The following is a 13586-nucleotide window of genomic DNA, read 5'->3' on the forward strand; positions in this document are numbered from 1 at the left end:
GGTTTTTCAGGTTTTCACAATTATAAATAAGATGCAGTGAACACTATTACATACAAATCTTTGTGGTCCTCCATAATTATGTCTTGATATGAAATTACTGGATCAAATGGTATGCAAAGTTTGTATGCATTTGATACATAGTGTCAAACTATTCTTCAGGAGATGTGTATTGCTTTCTAATTAATTTGATGGCCCCTTGAAAAAGCTGGCTATGAAATCAGAAACTGATGGTGAGTTATGAGTGGGGAAGCAACAAGCATCCAGCATTTGTAGATTGACCCCAGAATGTGGGACCTACCAAGTCCTGGGCAGGCCTTCTGGTCTCTTCTCTTCTACCTTAGAGTCAGGCCCAGGGTCTGCCACAGGGAGGGCCTGAAAAAATGTGACAGGCACTGAATGGCACTGAATTGAAGGAGAGGTAGACAGAGGAGATTAGAAGATAGTGGGAAAAGCCTTAGCAGATCAGTAAAAACAAATCCCATGATTTGCTTCTTTGGATTACTTTAGCATGTTACTAATTATTGCCAAGTACTACTTCTACGTTTTTAGATACTGCTTCCAAGATACTGCTTCCAATAAATGAAAAACAGCACATTCCAAATTGTAATTAACTCATATTAACAGCATACATATATAATTTTGCGGGATGTTGAACATATTGAATTTTCACACTGTGATGTTTCCTTATTCTGAGATTATGTCCTTTTAACTTTTTAGTTTAATGTTCTTTTAAAATGGAAATGATGGTAATAATGGGTAGTAGGGTATTTTAAAGTCTTTTAATTGGCAAATAAAAGTTGGCCACTTTTATTGGTCTTCTAATTTTTAGTCTTAAATTTTATTGGCACCTGGAATCCATATGTCTGGAAGCTAATGTCCAGGTGACACATAATCTGGTCTTTAAACGTTCATTTGTCCAGCCAACATTCAGTGAGTGGCTGCTGAGTGCAAGATGAACAGGAATCTCTGGGTCACACATTAGTGTAACACCATGGAGGCTACAATACCCTTGGATCTGGGGTAACAGGTTGTAAGTGACAGAGAGCTGGGGGAGCATGGGGATCACAGTGCATCACAAGGTCCCCAAGTCTTCTTCATACTTACAGGATTTTCTTACCTCATTATTAAATGTTTGAGCCCCTGGGAAATAAAACTCACTACAACAAACACCTCCTCAGAGTTGCGAAATACATATTTCAGAAAGTAAAAGGACAAAATAGGACTGAATCTAGGAGAGTAGAGGTAAAATAACCCAGACACCTAAGATTTATCCCTGTAAGTCGAAGAAATTAGCTGTAGTCTTTCAGAAGATATTTATTAAGCAATTGTTTGGTTAAGGACACCCGAAGGAAGGACAACCAATGCCTAATTTCATAAGACAGGTACATGGAGAGCTATAGTAAACTCTTTAACATTCACAAAAACCTTCAATAAAAAGAATCACAAAAACGAAGTATCATTAATGACATTCAGAACATATTGAAACAACATAAATTGACCAAGTTGTAAATTCTGCACAGACCTAGAATACAGCAGGTATCAGTGAACCAGGAGATTATGCTGTTTGAATACAGCTATACGAGCAAGGGCTCCTTAGTATCCTGAATCTACAGAGCTACAAGTGAAAAGTACAAATGTTTTTGTCACTTGAGCCAGAGAAATGTTTAGATTTGAGATGTTTAAATCACAGAAAGTCTTTCAAACTCTTCTTCCCAAACACTTTCTCTGGGGCTGGGAGGCAGAATAGCTCTCCTGGAAAGAATATCTGTAAACATTTTGGTAGAATTTTCTGAGTGTTTACATGAGGCATGCTTTTTGCGGGCCTTAATGGTTTGCCAGTTCTGAGGGTAGTCGGTAGTCCTTTGAGGATATGTGTCACAGCATAAGTTATTAATTGGAATTCCAGCAAATATCCAGGCAATCGGGGGGCACATAGGCATGGCAGCTTTTTTTTTTTTTCAAAAGGATGATAATTCTCTCAACCAAAATGGCTAACCTCCAACACCCTGCAAGAGTTTGCATTCAGAAGGAAAAACACAAAACAAGCCTCATCCAAACCTTCCACATCACCTCCTTCAAACAGATTATTGTCAAGAATTAACATGACTGAATTCACTTAACCTGAATAAATAAGTGACATGAACTTAGAGCAGTTAGCGTTTGCCACCAGCACATTGCTTTCTGTTGGTTTTGACATGGAGTTTACTCTCTGGATAAAAAATATTTGTGTTATCAATTTATCAAATTAACATCGGTCACTAATCATCTAGTTAAGTTCCAATCGTATATATCCTGGATAGTGTTGTAATTTAAATTGTAAAGAAATCATAGGAGGATCATTAGATAATGTATCATGAATGACAGTGTCTTTATCTTTTAATGGAATTATTTACACTAAATACAGTGTTTCTGAAAGCAGAATGCTTTATTCTATTCACTTAGACACGGTGACAAGAAATTTTGATATATGTATACATGTATGTCACATTTTAAAGATGTACACACTTTTTTAAAAGATGGGAGTATTTTCAGGCACCAGTCTTGCAAAAAGTCTCACAGTTTTTTTTTAAATGTTAAATTCAAGTACATCAATAAATGAAAAACAGCAAAATAAATTATAGCGAAAATTGTCAACGTTGAACTAGCGATTGTAAATTGTAATGATTTCAGGTTCTTAATAAAAGCATTAGAGCAAAAAAGCTGGAAATTCAAGTCAAATCCCATCACAGCAACCTTCATTGCAATAAAAAGTTGATTATAAAGAAATGGTCTCCAAGGTCTGTCCAGACATTAGAAGTGTTTCTTATTCTCCTTGCCACAAAACTTATAATTTTAAATAATTCACGGCAATGGATGTTTTCCTAAAAGCAATTATTCGAAAGTTCTTTCTCATACAACAGTCTCTTCCTATAATGAAAATAATCCAACCCTTGATTTTGTGACACAGTGTGAGATGTGGTGATAGAAACCTCACTTCCAGGTAACCAGAAAAATGGAAACACAGATTATAACTGAAACTAATTTCTTTACTTTTCTTACATTGATGAAGAATGCACTGGCAGACATATTAGCTACATCTACAAATTTGGTTTGTGTAAGAACAGCCCATTTTGAATTTATTTTGAGTCAAATACACAACAATACAGGGAGATGCACCACACAGTGTCAGCTGGAGATGTTTACTTTATAATTTAAAGATATTAGTACTATGACATATACATATACTACAGTGCATATACTATGACATAACATGCAAGTGGTCATGAACTCATTAAGGATAAAATCCTTGGTTTATGAATCTCTAGAGCTTAGAACATAACAGGCACATACTAAATGTGACATGATAGACTTTTAGGAATATTTTTCTTCATATAAGTTCTTCTTTTCCCTGAGCTTTATACAATTTATGGAGCAGGATGAAACGAAGAAGTTACAAACAATAAAAAGGCAATCGTATAAGAGTGCAGTTAAAGATCACTTTCTCTAAACCTATTCTCTGAGATCCAGTGAAGGACAATGGTGGTCCGTGCTATGGAAACTATTCCCTTTGAGTGAGTTATACTGAGACCGTAGACATGAACCCACAAGAAATTGGTGGGTGAGGGCATTAAATAATTAAAAGTTAGGTTTGTTTTTCTCCAAAGCAATCAACTATGTGATAGAAGTCAAGCCTTTTTTTGCTTGTTTCCTCTCAAGTAGGATGTATTTGTAGACAAAAACTCTAAGGTTTCAGGAAATTGAATTACCTCTTTGAGATTTACTGGGCCCCCCCATTTAGGACAATAAGGCTGAATGACCTAATTAGTATTCAATGGGCTTAAATGAATCAGTATTTTTTAAAAAATATTTATGCACCCCCAAGAATTAACTGAATAATCAGTTTGCTGAAGTTCTGCATTTAGACTAAATTGATACTACAGTTTTATTGTCAGGAAGGATTTTAGAAGTATTTCTCTGGAGAAATTATTCTAATTATGATTATGTTTTCATTTTTTAAAAATGAAGAGTCAATCAATTATTTCTGCATAATAATCTTTACTTTTGGCAGGGGAAAATCAGTCATGGCAATAATTTCCCTAATTAGTTCAATCGATTCCATAGGTAGACTAATAATTTCATGAAGGAATTGCTTATATGACTTACTATTACAGGGAAGTATAAAAAAATCATTTTTGATTATATTTAATATGTGAAGAGTTGACTATAAAGGAGTAATGTGAATATAAATGAAAGTTTTAGATTTATAACCAAAATGTACAATATTTAGTTGAAGGTGTCTAATCATTCATAATTATGATTACAAGGCAGACTGGAAATCCAAGTAAACATATCTATCAGATAAGCAGTGGGGTGTAAACAGCATGACTAATTTGGAGATGGGACATGGCATAGGCATTTTGAAAAAATGGCTGTAAGATTTTTTAAAGTTTTGAATGTCAACAAACAGTAGCATTGAAGGGATTCTGAATTTTTCACCATTTGAACAATTACTATGTTCACTAAGTTTCTGTAAACCTTTCAGGATAAGTTATAAATTATTTCTTTATTTGCAAATCAAAGACTTATGATTGGCTTAAGTATTTTTGATAAGCCAAATAAGGTGATTTGTGATTTTCTATAATTTTTATAGCCTCATTTCCTGAATATTATTAACACATGTAATCCAACCTAATTAAAAATGCATACATATTATAGTTAATATCCATTTTCTTCCAAGCAGAAATTATAGGGCATTTGGGTGTAATTTTTAGAATTTATCACTTTAACACTCTGCTATGCTAATGTCACTATAAAAAGATTTCAGGGAATGAGTATTTATTTTTAAATATTTTTTGTAAGATTAACAATAATTTTACATATACTCTAGAGCTGCATTGTCCAGTATGGTAACCACTAGCTACAGTTGGCTACTGAACACTTGAAATGCAACTAGTACAACTTGAAGAAGTGAATTTTTAATTTCAATTAATTTTGAAGTTAAGAACTCACAGTTGTTTTATTTATTAGAAAACTTTTAAGTGTGTTTGGACAGCTTAGGTTAATGAATCTACTTTTTCTTCTGCAAAATTTATGAACTCGCAATAAATCAAGTATTACTGATGAACGCTCCATGTTCAAATTAAGATGAGCTGAAAATCTGAGACAAACCAGATTTCAAAGACTTTGTATAAAAAAAGAATGTAAAATTCTCATTAATAATTTTTATATTAATTACTTAAGTACCTTGTACTATATTTCTCCTGGACAGCACTGATCTGGTGCTCTATGAAAATTGCTAGTTTTTGAAAGTCATGTTTTAAATTTTTTATTTTAATGTCATTCTTTTAATCAAAAAAATTTTATCATTATGAAAAAGAAATCAGAGTTAGAATTTGTCTAGTAAGAAGTGACCTAATTGCCCTCTCTACACCACCTCCCTTCTCTGAATTGCAGAGCCCTTGCTAGCACCAACAGCAGAATGCAAAAATCATAGGCAGTGAATATGCAGAAATCGTGTATGAGAGCACTGATGAGTGTGCAATCAAATCAAACTGCTCACACATTACAAATTCTGTCTTTTCTTCCCCCCCCATTGTTTCCAGACCTATGTGTCCCTAATTCCAAAATTAACCTTCAACTTCCTCCCAAGTTCTGCTGTGCTATGGCTTCCAGTTTAGAATAATAAGCAATGACTTTGCTGAGCAATGTGCTTGGTCATGTATTAATACTAGATTCTGTCCAGACCCTAGAACTTTCATCCTTCAGAGTGGAGAGCTTCCTCTGGGAGAAGGGTTCAAATCCCAGAAGTTTGAACACTGCCACCCGGTACTTCTTGGACATGATGTTGTACAGAATGGGGTTGATGGCGGCGCTGAGGTAGAAGAGGACGAAGGAGACGAGGTTGCAGTATTGGCTGATCTGAGCAATCTCCAAGGAGCCAGGCTCGAAGGATTTGGAAAATAAATATCGCCCTACATGGAAGGGCAGCCAGCAGAGGATGAAAGCAAAAACCACTACAGCTGAAAGGACAATGAGAAAGAGAACGTCAAGAAATATAGCAAAGTTCAAGAAATATAGCAAATCACAATCGATTTTGAAGACATGGTTTTGTTTTGATTATGTGTGGTAGGACCACTGACTTCAGAGAAATATCATTTTCTGCTCTTTCCTATATTTTAACCAAGATTGAGTCTGTCCGGATCAACAATTCAACCATTTTTACTGCTGAGCTTCCCAGTCGTTTCTAGTTAGCAATTTTAGTGATTTTGTGCTTGAGTTGACATATTGACTCAAGTAACTAGACAATCTAGTCACAATAGTCCACCATTTTATATGTGTTAGATCAAACCTATATGAGACAATGTGGTTTTACTCAACCATAGTTATGTATCAGAGTTTCCTGGGGTACAGATTCCTTGGATATAATACAGACTCACTAAATTAAAATCTCTAGGAAGGAGACTAAGACACCTGTTTTCTTTTTTCTTTTTAAAGTTTTACAGAAGACTGAATATGCAGTCAGGATTGAGAATCACTGAGATGAACGAGCTTTTCCACCTAAAATAGACATAAGTAAGGTAGAAAATGCCATAAAACCAACTAACATTAATTATCATCCATCCAGGCCTTAATTTTGCCCATGTAAGGTTGCTTTCTTCAAAACCTCTGCATTTTTAGATTAAGTTTTTAAAATTCAGAAATCAGAGGAAAAATAACAGAAAATAATAATTTAGGACTTGTACCACTTTAGTGATTCCCTTCCAACTGTCAAGGCAAAAGAGAGTCACCAGTGAGGATAATTAACAGCTTAAAAATAAAATCAGAGGAAATTATTAAACGTATTCTCAAAACTAATTTGTATAGTAGCAACTGACTGCCCCAGGAGCAACATGAATATTAGAGTCCCCTGGGGGGCACTAGCAGGTTTACAATCTATTAGTCATATTGTGAGAATCAGTGGTCTAAAAAATTTAAAAAACTTGACATTCTTTGAATAAACTCTATCACTTTAATATACAGGATTTCAAGAATTGTAAAATTACAAATCAAAATTATCCTAGAATAACTTCTAAGAAGTACTATATATGCAAATAAGTACAAACTGTTGACTACAATGTCCAGATAATAAAATGTGCAGATTCTGGTTTTGATAAAAGCAAGGAGAATTAATATTTTGCTTGGATGTGAACACAGTTTGTATTACTTCACTTGTACCAAACACATATACTTAAAGAAGCTGAATTTATGCAATAACGATTCAGCGTACTCCAGTGTGACACTGCACCCAGATGTTCTCTGAAGGACCATTTGGGGAGGGATAGTAAGTTCTGTCAGCTCCCACAAATTCTCCTTTTCTCAATTTGGAAGCCTGCCTATCCTAGCTTATCTAGCCTGTCCTACTTGGAGAGAAAAGTAAACATGAAAACAGAGACCCTGACTTGTCACTGATTTCCTTACAAAGCTGTATAAACAGCATCAGGGTAAACAGAATTGATGCAATTATCTGGGAAAAAAATGCAAGTCAGAAAGCAAATCACAATGTTGAAAGAAAAATGAATCTTCTCTGATAGAATTATCCACGATGATCACGTCTTTGGTTACATTTACCAATGAATACTGCCTAGAATCAATGCCTGCTCTTTTTCACCCTTAACACCTGCTTTTCTTAATGCAACTTAGATATCTACAAATTGAGGCAGGAAGCTTAACATCACCTTTAACACATTTTAACACCACAATATACTCTTTAATGAAAGATCTCATTCTGAAGCAAAGTTTCTGGGCCAAAATAAAACACATTTTAGAGAAATACAAAGGTGGGACATTTTTCCATGAAAGAGAGAAAGGTGAGACCAGGAGAAAGAGACACAAAGAGATAGAAAGAGAACAAAGAGATAGTCCAGGGGTGGGAGGAGGGAGGGAGAAAGGAAGGGAGAGAGCGAAACATAGATATAGAGAGAGATAGAGCAAAAATGTAAAACAAAAACAAACAAAAATAGAGAGAGAGACAAGGCAGTGAAACTAGAGACCAAAGACAGAGCTCAAGACGGAAAAAGGAGAGAATAATTGAGAAACTTACAGGGAAACAGAGACCTAGAGAAACTGGGGAGAAAGGCAGACTCAGGAAGAAGGGGAAGGGCAGGGGAAGAGGAGGGGGCCCGGGAGAGAGAGCTCAAGGGCGCACCGAAACCCACCCAGCATCTTCACGGTTTGTTTGTGGTTCTGGTCCCTGAGCGAGGCGCCCACCGCTGCCTCGCCGCGTCTCCTCCTCCACAGCTTCCTGCCGATGAGGCTGTAGAGCACAGTGAGGCAGAAAACAGGGAGGAAGAAGAAGACGCTGGACACCCACACCATGACGGTGAGCAGTCCCGAGCGCACCGCGAACTCCGTGGCGCGGCACTCGTTGGTGTCCCGAGGGTCGGTGCCGTTCTCATGCTCCACCCCGACCAGCACGAAGATGGGCCCGGCGCTGCAGAAGGCCACGGCCCAGATGACCAGGATGACCAGCTTCACCCGGCCCTTGGTGACCACCACCTTGGCCCGCAGCGGGAAGCAGATGGCGAAGTAGCGTTCGACGCTCAGCGCGGTGATGGTGAGCACCGTGGCGTAGGTGCAGCTCTCGCTGACGAACTGGAAGAGTTTGCAGAGCAGGTCACCCAAGTTCCAGGGCCGGTAATGCCAGAGGCGGACGAGGTCGAGGGGCATGCAGAGGAAGATGAGTAGGTCGGAGAAGGCCATGCTGGACAGGTAGAGGTTGGTGGTGGTACGCAGCTCGCGGAAGCGCGACACCACCAGCATGGTGAGCAGGTTGCCCGCGATGCCCACCACGAAGAGCGCCACGCAGGTGGCTGTGACGCCCGCCAGCAGCGGCGCGGGGAAGAGCGGCAGCAGCTCGTCGACCAGCGAGTCGTTGTCAGGCGCAGCGTCCCAGCCCAGGTCCGGCAGCGTGAGGTTGGGCCCCGGCTCCTCGCTCGGCGTCGCGTTCCACATGCTGCCGGCCCTGCTTAAACTGGCTTTGGGATGCGGCTGCACTGAGAGGCTGGATCGGGCGCTGGTCCCGAAAAAGGTCTCCTTAGGCGCAAGAGAGTGCGAGGGAGGAACAGGAGCAAGAGAATGCGAGGGAGGAACGGGCGCAGGCTCTCAGGGAGGATGCTTGGAGAGGAAAGAGAGGGGAGAGGCAGCAGCTGAGGAAAAAGGTGAGACTGAGAGTCTGGGGCGGGGAGGAGGGGAAGAGAGGGAGGCGGGAAGACACACACACACACACACACACACACACACACGCACGCACGCACACACACACACACACTGGTGGAGAGATGGACCGAGTGACCCACCGCTCTTTCTGGCACCTCCCCTTTTCCCCGTCCTCTCCCCCAAAGTCCTTCTCTCCCAACCCAGCCTTTGGCCGGCCTCCACACAAGTACCAGTCACCGAGGAAGCTCCGCCAGCCCTGCCTCGCCTTTGCGTTCTGTCTCCAGATGCATCTCGCACTTCCCAAAGCGTCCCGGCGCGTGGGCACAGAGGAGACCCGGCACTGCGAAGCTGGAGCGCGAGGGGCCTCTCCCTAGCCTTGGGTGCTGCCTGGCTAGGGTGGCCCAGAAGGGCAGATTACACCCGGGGTTGGGGCCGGGCACGGTGGGGAGAACACCTTCAGTTCCCGGGACGTGAGTTCTTCCTCAACAAGGGATAGAGTTGGCTACGGACCTGGTGGGGAGAAGTAAGCGTGCACAACCGGGCTTGGAAAAGGGAGGTAGGGAGTGTTCCGACCTGAAAGGAGACCAGTGCGCACCTGGGAAGAGCCTCACGCAGTCCTAGAACCTATCGCCGTGTTAGCGAGGAGAAGCAGGTTCAGAGAGGTGTGGCCACTTGTCCAAGGTCACACAGCGAGCTGGGGGCTCAAGAGCTAGACTTGGCTATCCCACCCGGTGGACTACTGAGAGCGAAGGGGCAAGATGTGTGAATAAATTGTGTTCGGATTTCCAGCCCTTTGTACAGTTCCCCAACTCGGCGGTGGTAGGGGATATGCTGTGTAGGAGATAACTTTTGCCTGCTGCAAACCTCGGGGGAAGAGGAGGGGCTAAGGGGCGTGTTAGCGTGGCAGGGCGTGGGGGGTAGCTGTCAAACGAGGAGCGGCAGAGGCTGTAAGGCTGGCACGTCGAGGGCGCACAGTAAACATTTTCTGAGGCATGGACGAGAGATCAGCCTTTGGGTAGCTGTGTTCACTTGGGCAAGGCATCAACCTTTTTGTTTTAAATTTCGAGGATGTTGTGATGACCACTGGGAATGGATGCCAAATGCTGGGGACAGAGTTGGAGCTCCAGAAATAAATATAGGCGGCGTTGCTGTTACTAGGGTTGCTCTTGAGGAATGGGTCGGAGGCTGCCCCTACGCTCACAAGGTGACTCTCCTGGACACGGCCTGTGCGTCCCCTGCCCGGAGCCAGGAATCGACAACCGAAGGCGCGAGACTGGCGGTTACCCGCTAACTCACTCACCAACACGCCGGGCCTCTTCCCGCGGGCCACCCTGGGGGCAGCCCGGGAGCGTGTTCAGCACCGCGGCCAGCGACCGGCCCTTTCTACCTCGCCCCACAGCTCTCCCTAGCTGAGGCTGCCCGCCCTCACCTTTTTCAGTTCTTGCCTCAGCACCACAGTCCTGCTCCACGAGGGAGCCGGGGAGATTCCTCCCAAACACAGACCCGTATTAAGCGGCTGCGCTGGCCGCACCTATTCACGCTTACTTACCTGTGGCCTAAATTCACTGTGTATGAGAGAGGGCTTTCCTGAAGTATTTTAGTAGGTTTGCACATGTCTTTGCCAGACGGTTTATGTCAACTGCCAACTAAATTGTTAATGCTCAAAAGTCCACAAAAACCTAAGGATGAATATATGCACACGTGCATGAAAGATTCCACACATAGTGGGAGACTGAATGAGGAAGTTTAATACAGGCAACTTGCTGGAAAACACGCTACATAGGTTACCAGGGCTGTGTGACAGAAAGTGTACCAAAAATCTGTTTCAACTACTTAAAAAAAAAAAAGATTACAACTAAGTCAAGCCACCAGTCACTAACAAGTTTTTTTTTAATCAATTATTTGACTTTAACACTTCCCATCCTACATTATCAATAGATTTATGTGTGCAGACAAGTCTGGAAGGGGAGAAAACAGACTGGGATAAATAAAAATACCGTAGGAAGCTATTGTTTAAGAATAAGAATCAGGAAAATATTATGGGACATATTTCTAGTCTACTGAGTGCTAAAGCAATAAATAAGATTTAGCAATAAGCTAAAGCTGATACGTGGGGAAAATCTTCTAAAAAATCTATCATGATACAAATTTGGCATGTTGGCTAAAATAGCCAGATATTTAACTGCATTCACTTATTTTCCAAAATAAAGACAAATCTGTATTGTGTCATGAAGAAAAAACAGGGGATAGTATTGAAATTGATTCATTCATTTACAACCCATAATATAAAAATATATAAAACTGTCTATTAGTATGTGTTAGGCACTGGGAATAACAAAATAAATAAAAGTCAGAAACATCCTGTATTGCAATTCCAGTACTTTTTTTTTTTTTTTTTTTTTCAGTGGTCTCTCCCGTTGCAGAGCACAGGCTCCGGACGCACAGGCTCAACAGCCATGGCTCACGGGCCCAGCCGCTCCGCGGCATGTGGGATCTTCCCAGACCGGGGCACGAACCCGTGTCCCCTGCATCGGCAGGCGGACTCTCAACCACTGCGCCACCAGGGAAGCCCTCCATTACATTTTGATATGTGCATTTAAAGAGGCGTGTACAATGAGCTCTGTTGAAATATGGAGAAACAATGAATTGCATAGAGGTTCTGCCACCTGAGCTGGATCTTCAAAGTTGAGTTCCAAAAGGTGAAGCAGAACATACTAAACTGTTCAGATGGGCACATAACCACATTGGAGGGCTTCCCTGGTGGCGCAGTGGTTGAGAGTCCGTCTGCCGATTCAGGGGACACGGGTTCGTGCCCCGGTCCGGGAAGATCCCACGTGCCACGGAGCATCTGGGCCCGTGAGCCATGGCCGCTGACCCTGCGCGTCTGGAGCCTGTGCTCTGCAACGGGAGAGGCCACAACAGTGAGAGGCCCGTGTACCGCAAAAAACAAACAGATAAAAAAAAAAACCACATTGGAGCCTAAAAGCCCAGCACGCCTTGTCCTATGAATGGTATGAGGAGTGTTATTATGGATTCATGGATTTTTATATATTCAATGAGTACCAACCAAAATTATGGTTATTTTTTCTTTTTGATGCTTAAATTATCCTAGCTTTGTCCAATGAGATCCCCTCCAAGATGGCTCCAGAGTCTTTTGACATGACTTACTTAGATTTTTTTATTTTTATTTTTTGGTTGTGCCGGGTCTTAGTTGCAGCACATGGGCTCTTTAGTTGCAGCAGGAGGGCTTCTTTGTTGTGGCTTGCCGGCTCTTTAGTTGTGGCATGTGAACTCTTAGTTGCAGCATGCATGTGGGATCTAGTTACCTGGCCAGGGATCAAACCCAGGCCCCCTGCACTGGGAGTGTGGAGTCTTAACCACTGCACCACCAGGGAAGACCCAGACTTGCTTAGATTTTGAGAACTTCCTTGCCAGAATTTGTGGCAGTGTAAGATACCCCTTGCTCATCTTGGAAGTTCCCTACTCTATACCTGGGAGCAGCCATTTCTCCAATAATCCCTGGTACCTTATAGTGGGGAATGACATTTAGAAACGTAAATTTGGGAAGTAGGGGTGTTTATTGCCCCTGTAGTATTATGGACTAGACCCTGTCAGTGGACAGAGCTAGGGTATATGATTTTTGAAAAAATCATGAGATAATGATGATGATACAGTAGATAAATCAGACACACCCTTAGCAAATGATCAAAATTAACATCACCAGTGTGATACTCTGGGAAGGACACAAAGTCACTTACATGGTATTCCAGCTAGGAATGCACAACCTCAATCTAATTGCAGCAAACATCAGACAGACTCAAAAGGAAGAATATTCTATTTTTAAAATTCTTCCCCCAAATGTCGATGTTATACAAGACAAAAACTGGGAAAAAGTTCCAGACTAAAGGAAACCAAAGAGATGTAACAGCTAACTGTAATCCTAGACTGGATCCTAAACTGGAGGAAAAAGACTTCTATAAAGGACAATATTGGGTTAAGTGACCAACTTAGAATATGGATGGTAGATTAGATAGAAGTATTGAATCAATGTTAAGTTTACTGCAGTTGATAACTGTGTGAAAGAAAATATTATTATTCTTAAAAATACACACTTAACCATGATTTATGCATCTGTTTCAGAAAAATAATTATGTGTGTGTAGATAAACAGAGCCAATGACAAAGCAAATGAGGCAAAATATTAATAATAAATGAATCTAGGAAAGAGGTAGAACGATTTCCTTTGTACTATTCTTGCAACTTTTCTTTGTTTGAAATTATTCCCATACAAAAAATTAGAAGTCATAAGTTTATAGAGGTATTTCAATTCAACTTCCAATTATATACTTAATGTACTTGATTTATTATTTTTTTCTTTTATAAAATTTTTTTCTTTTTTTTTTTTTTAGAAAT

The 13586-nt window shown here is 41.0% G+C and overlaps 1 protein-coding gene across 1 annotated transcript; it reads right to left on the reverse strand.

The window, feature by feature from the left end:
- Nucleotides 1-1304: 1304 nt before the first annotated feature.
- On the reverse strand, nt 1305-11888 carry GHSR (growth hormone secretagogue receptor). The gene is made up of 2 exons (XM_004328327.4): nt 8175-11888; nt 1305-5999 (listed from the first exon to the last, which is right to left on the reverse strand). Exons 1-2 carry the CDS (start codon nt 8968-8970, stop codon nt 5695-5697), a joined length of 1101 nt encoding a protein of 366 aa, XP_004328375.2. The 5' UTR covers nt 8971-11888; the 3' UTR covers nt 1305-5694.
- Between the last annotated feature and the right edge of the window lie 1698 nt (nt 11889-13586).

Source organism: Tursiops truncatus, chromosome 4, assembly GCF_011762595.2.
Source record: "Tursiops truncatus isolate mTurTru1 chromosome 4, mTurTru1.mat.Y, whole genome shotgun sequence".
NCBI classification, from domain to species: domain Eukaryota; kingdom Metazoa; phylum Chordata; class Mammalia; order Artiodactyla; family Delphinidae; genus Tursiops; species Tursiops truncatus.

What these genes read in the sequence shown, in the direction of transcription:
- GHSR (XM_004328327.4), bottom strand. Translation starts at nt 8,970, where the DNA reads ATGTGGAACGCGACGCCGAGCGAGGAGCCGGGGCCCAACCTCACGCTG. An exon ending in ACAAACCGTGAAGATGCTGG is followed by an intron (nt 6,000 to 8,174) that starts GTGGGTTTCGGT and finishes TTGTCCTTTCAG; the next exon opens with CTGTAGTGGTTTTTGCTTTC.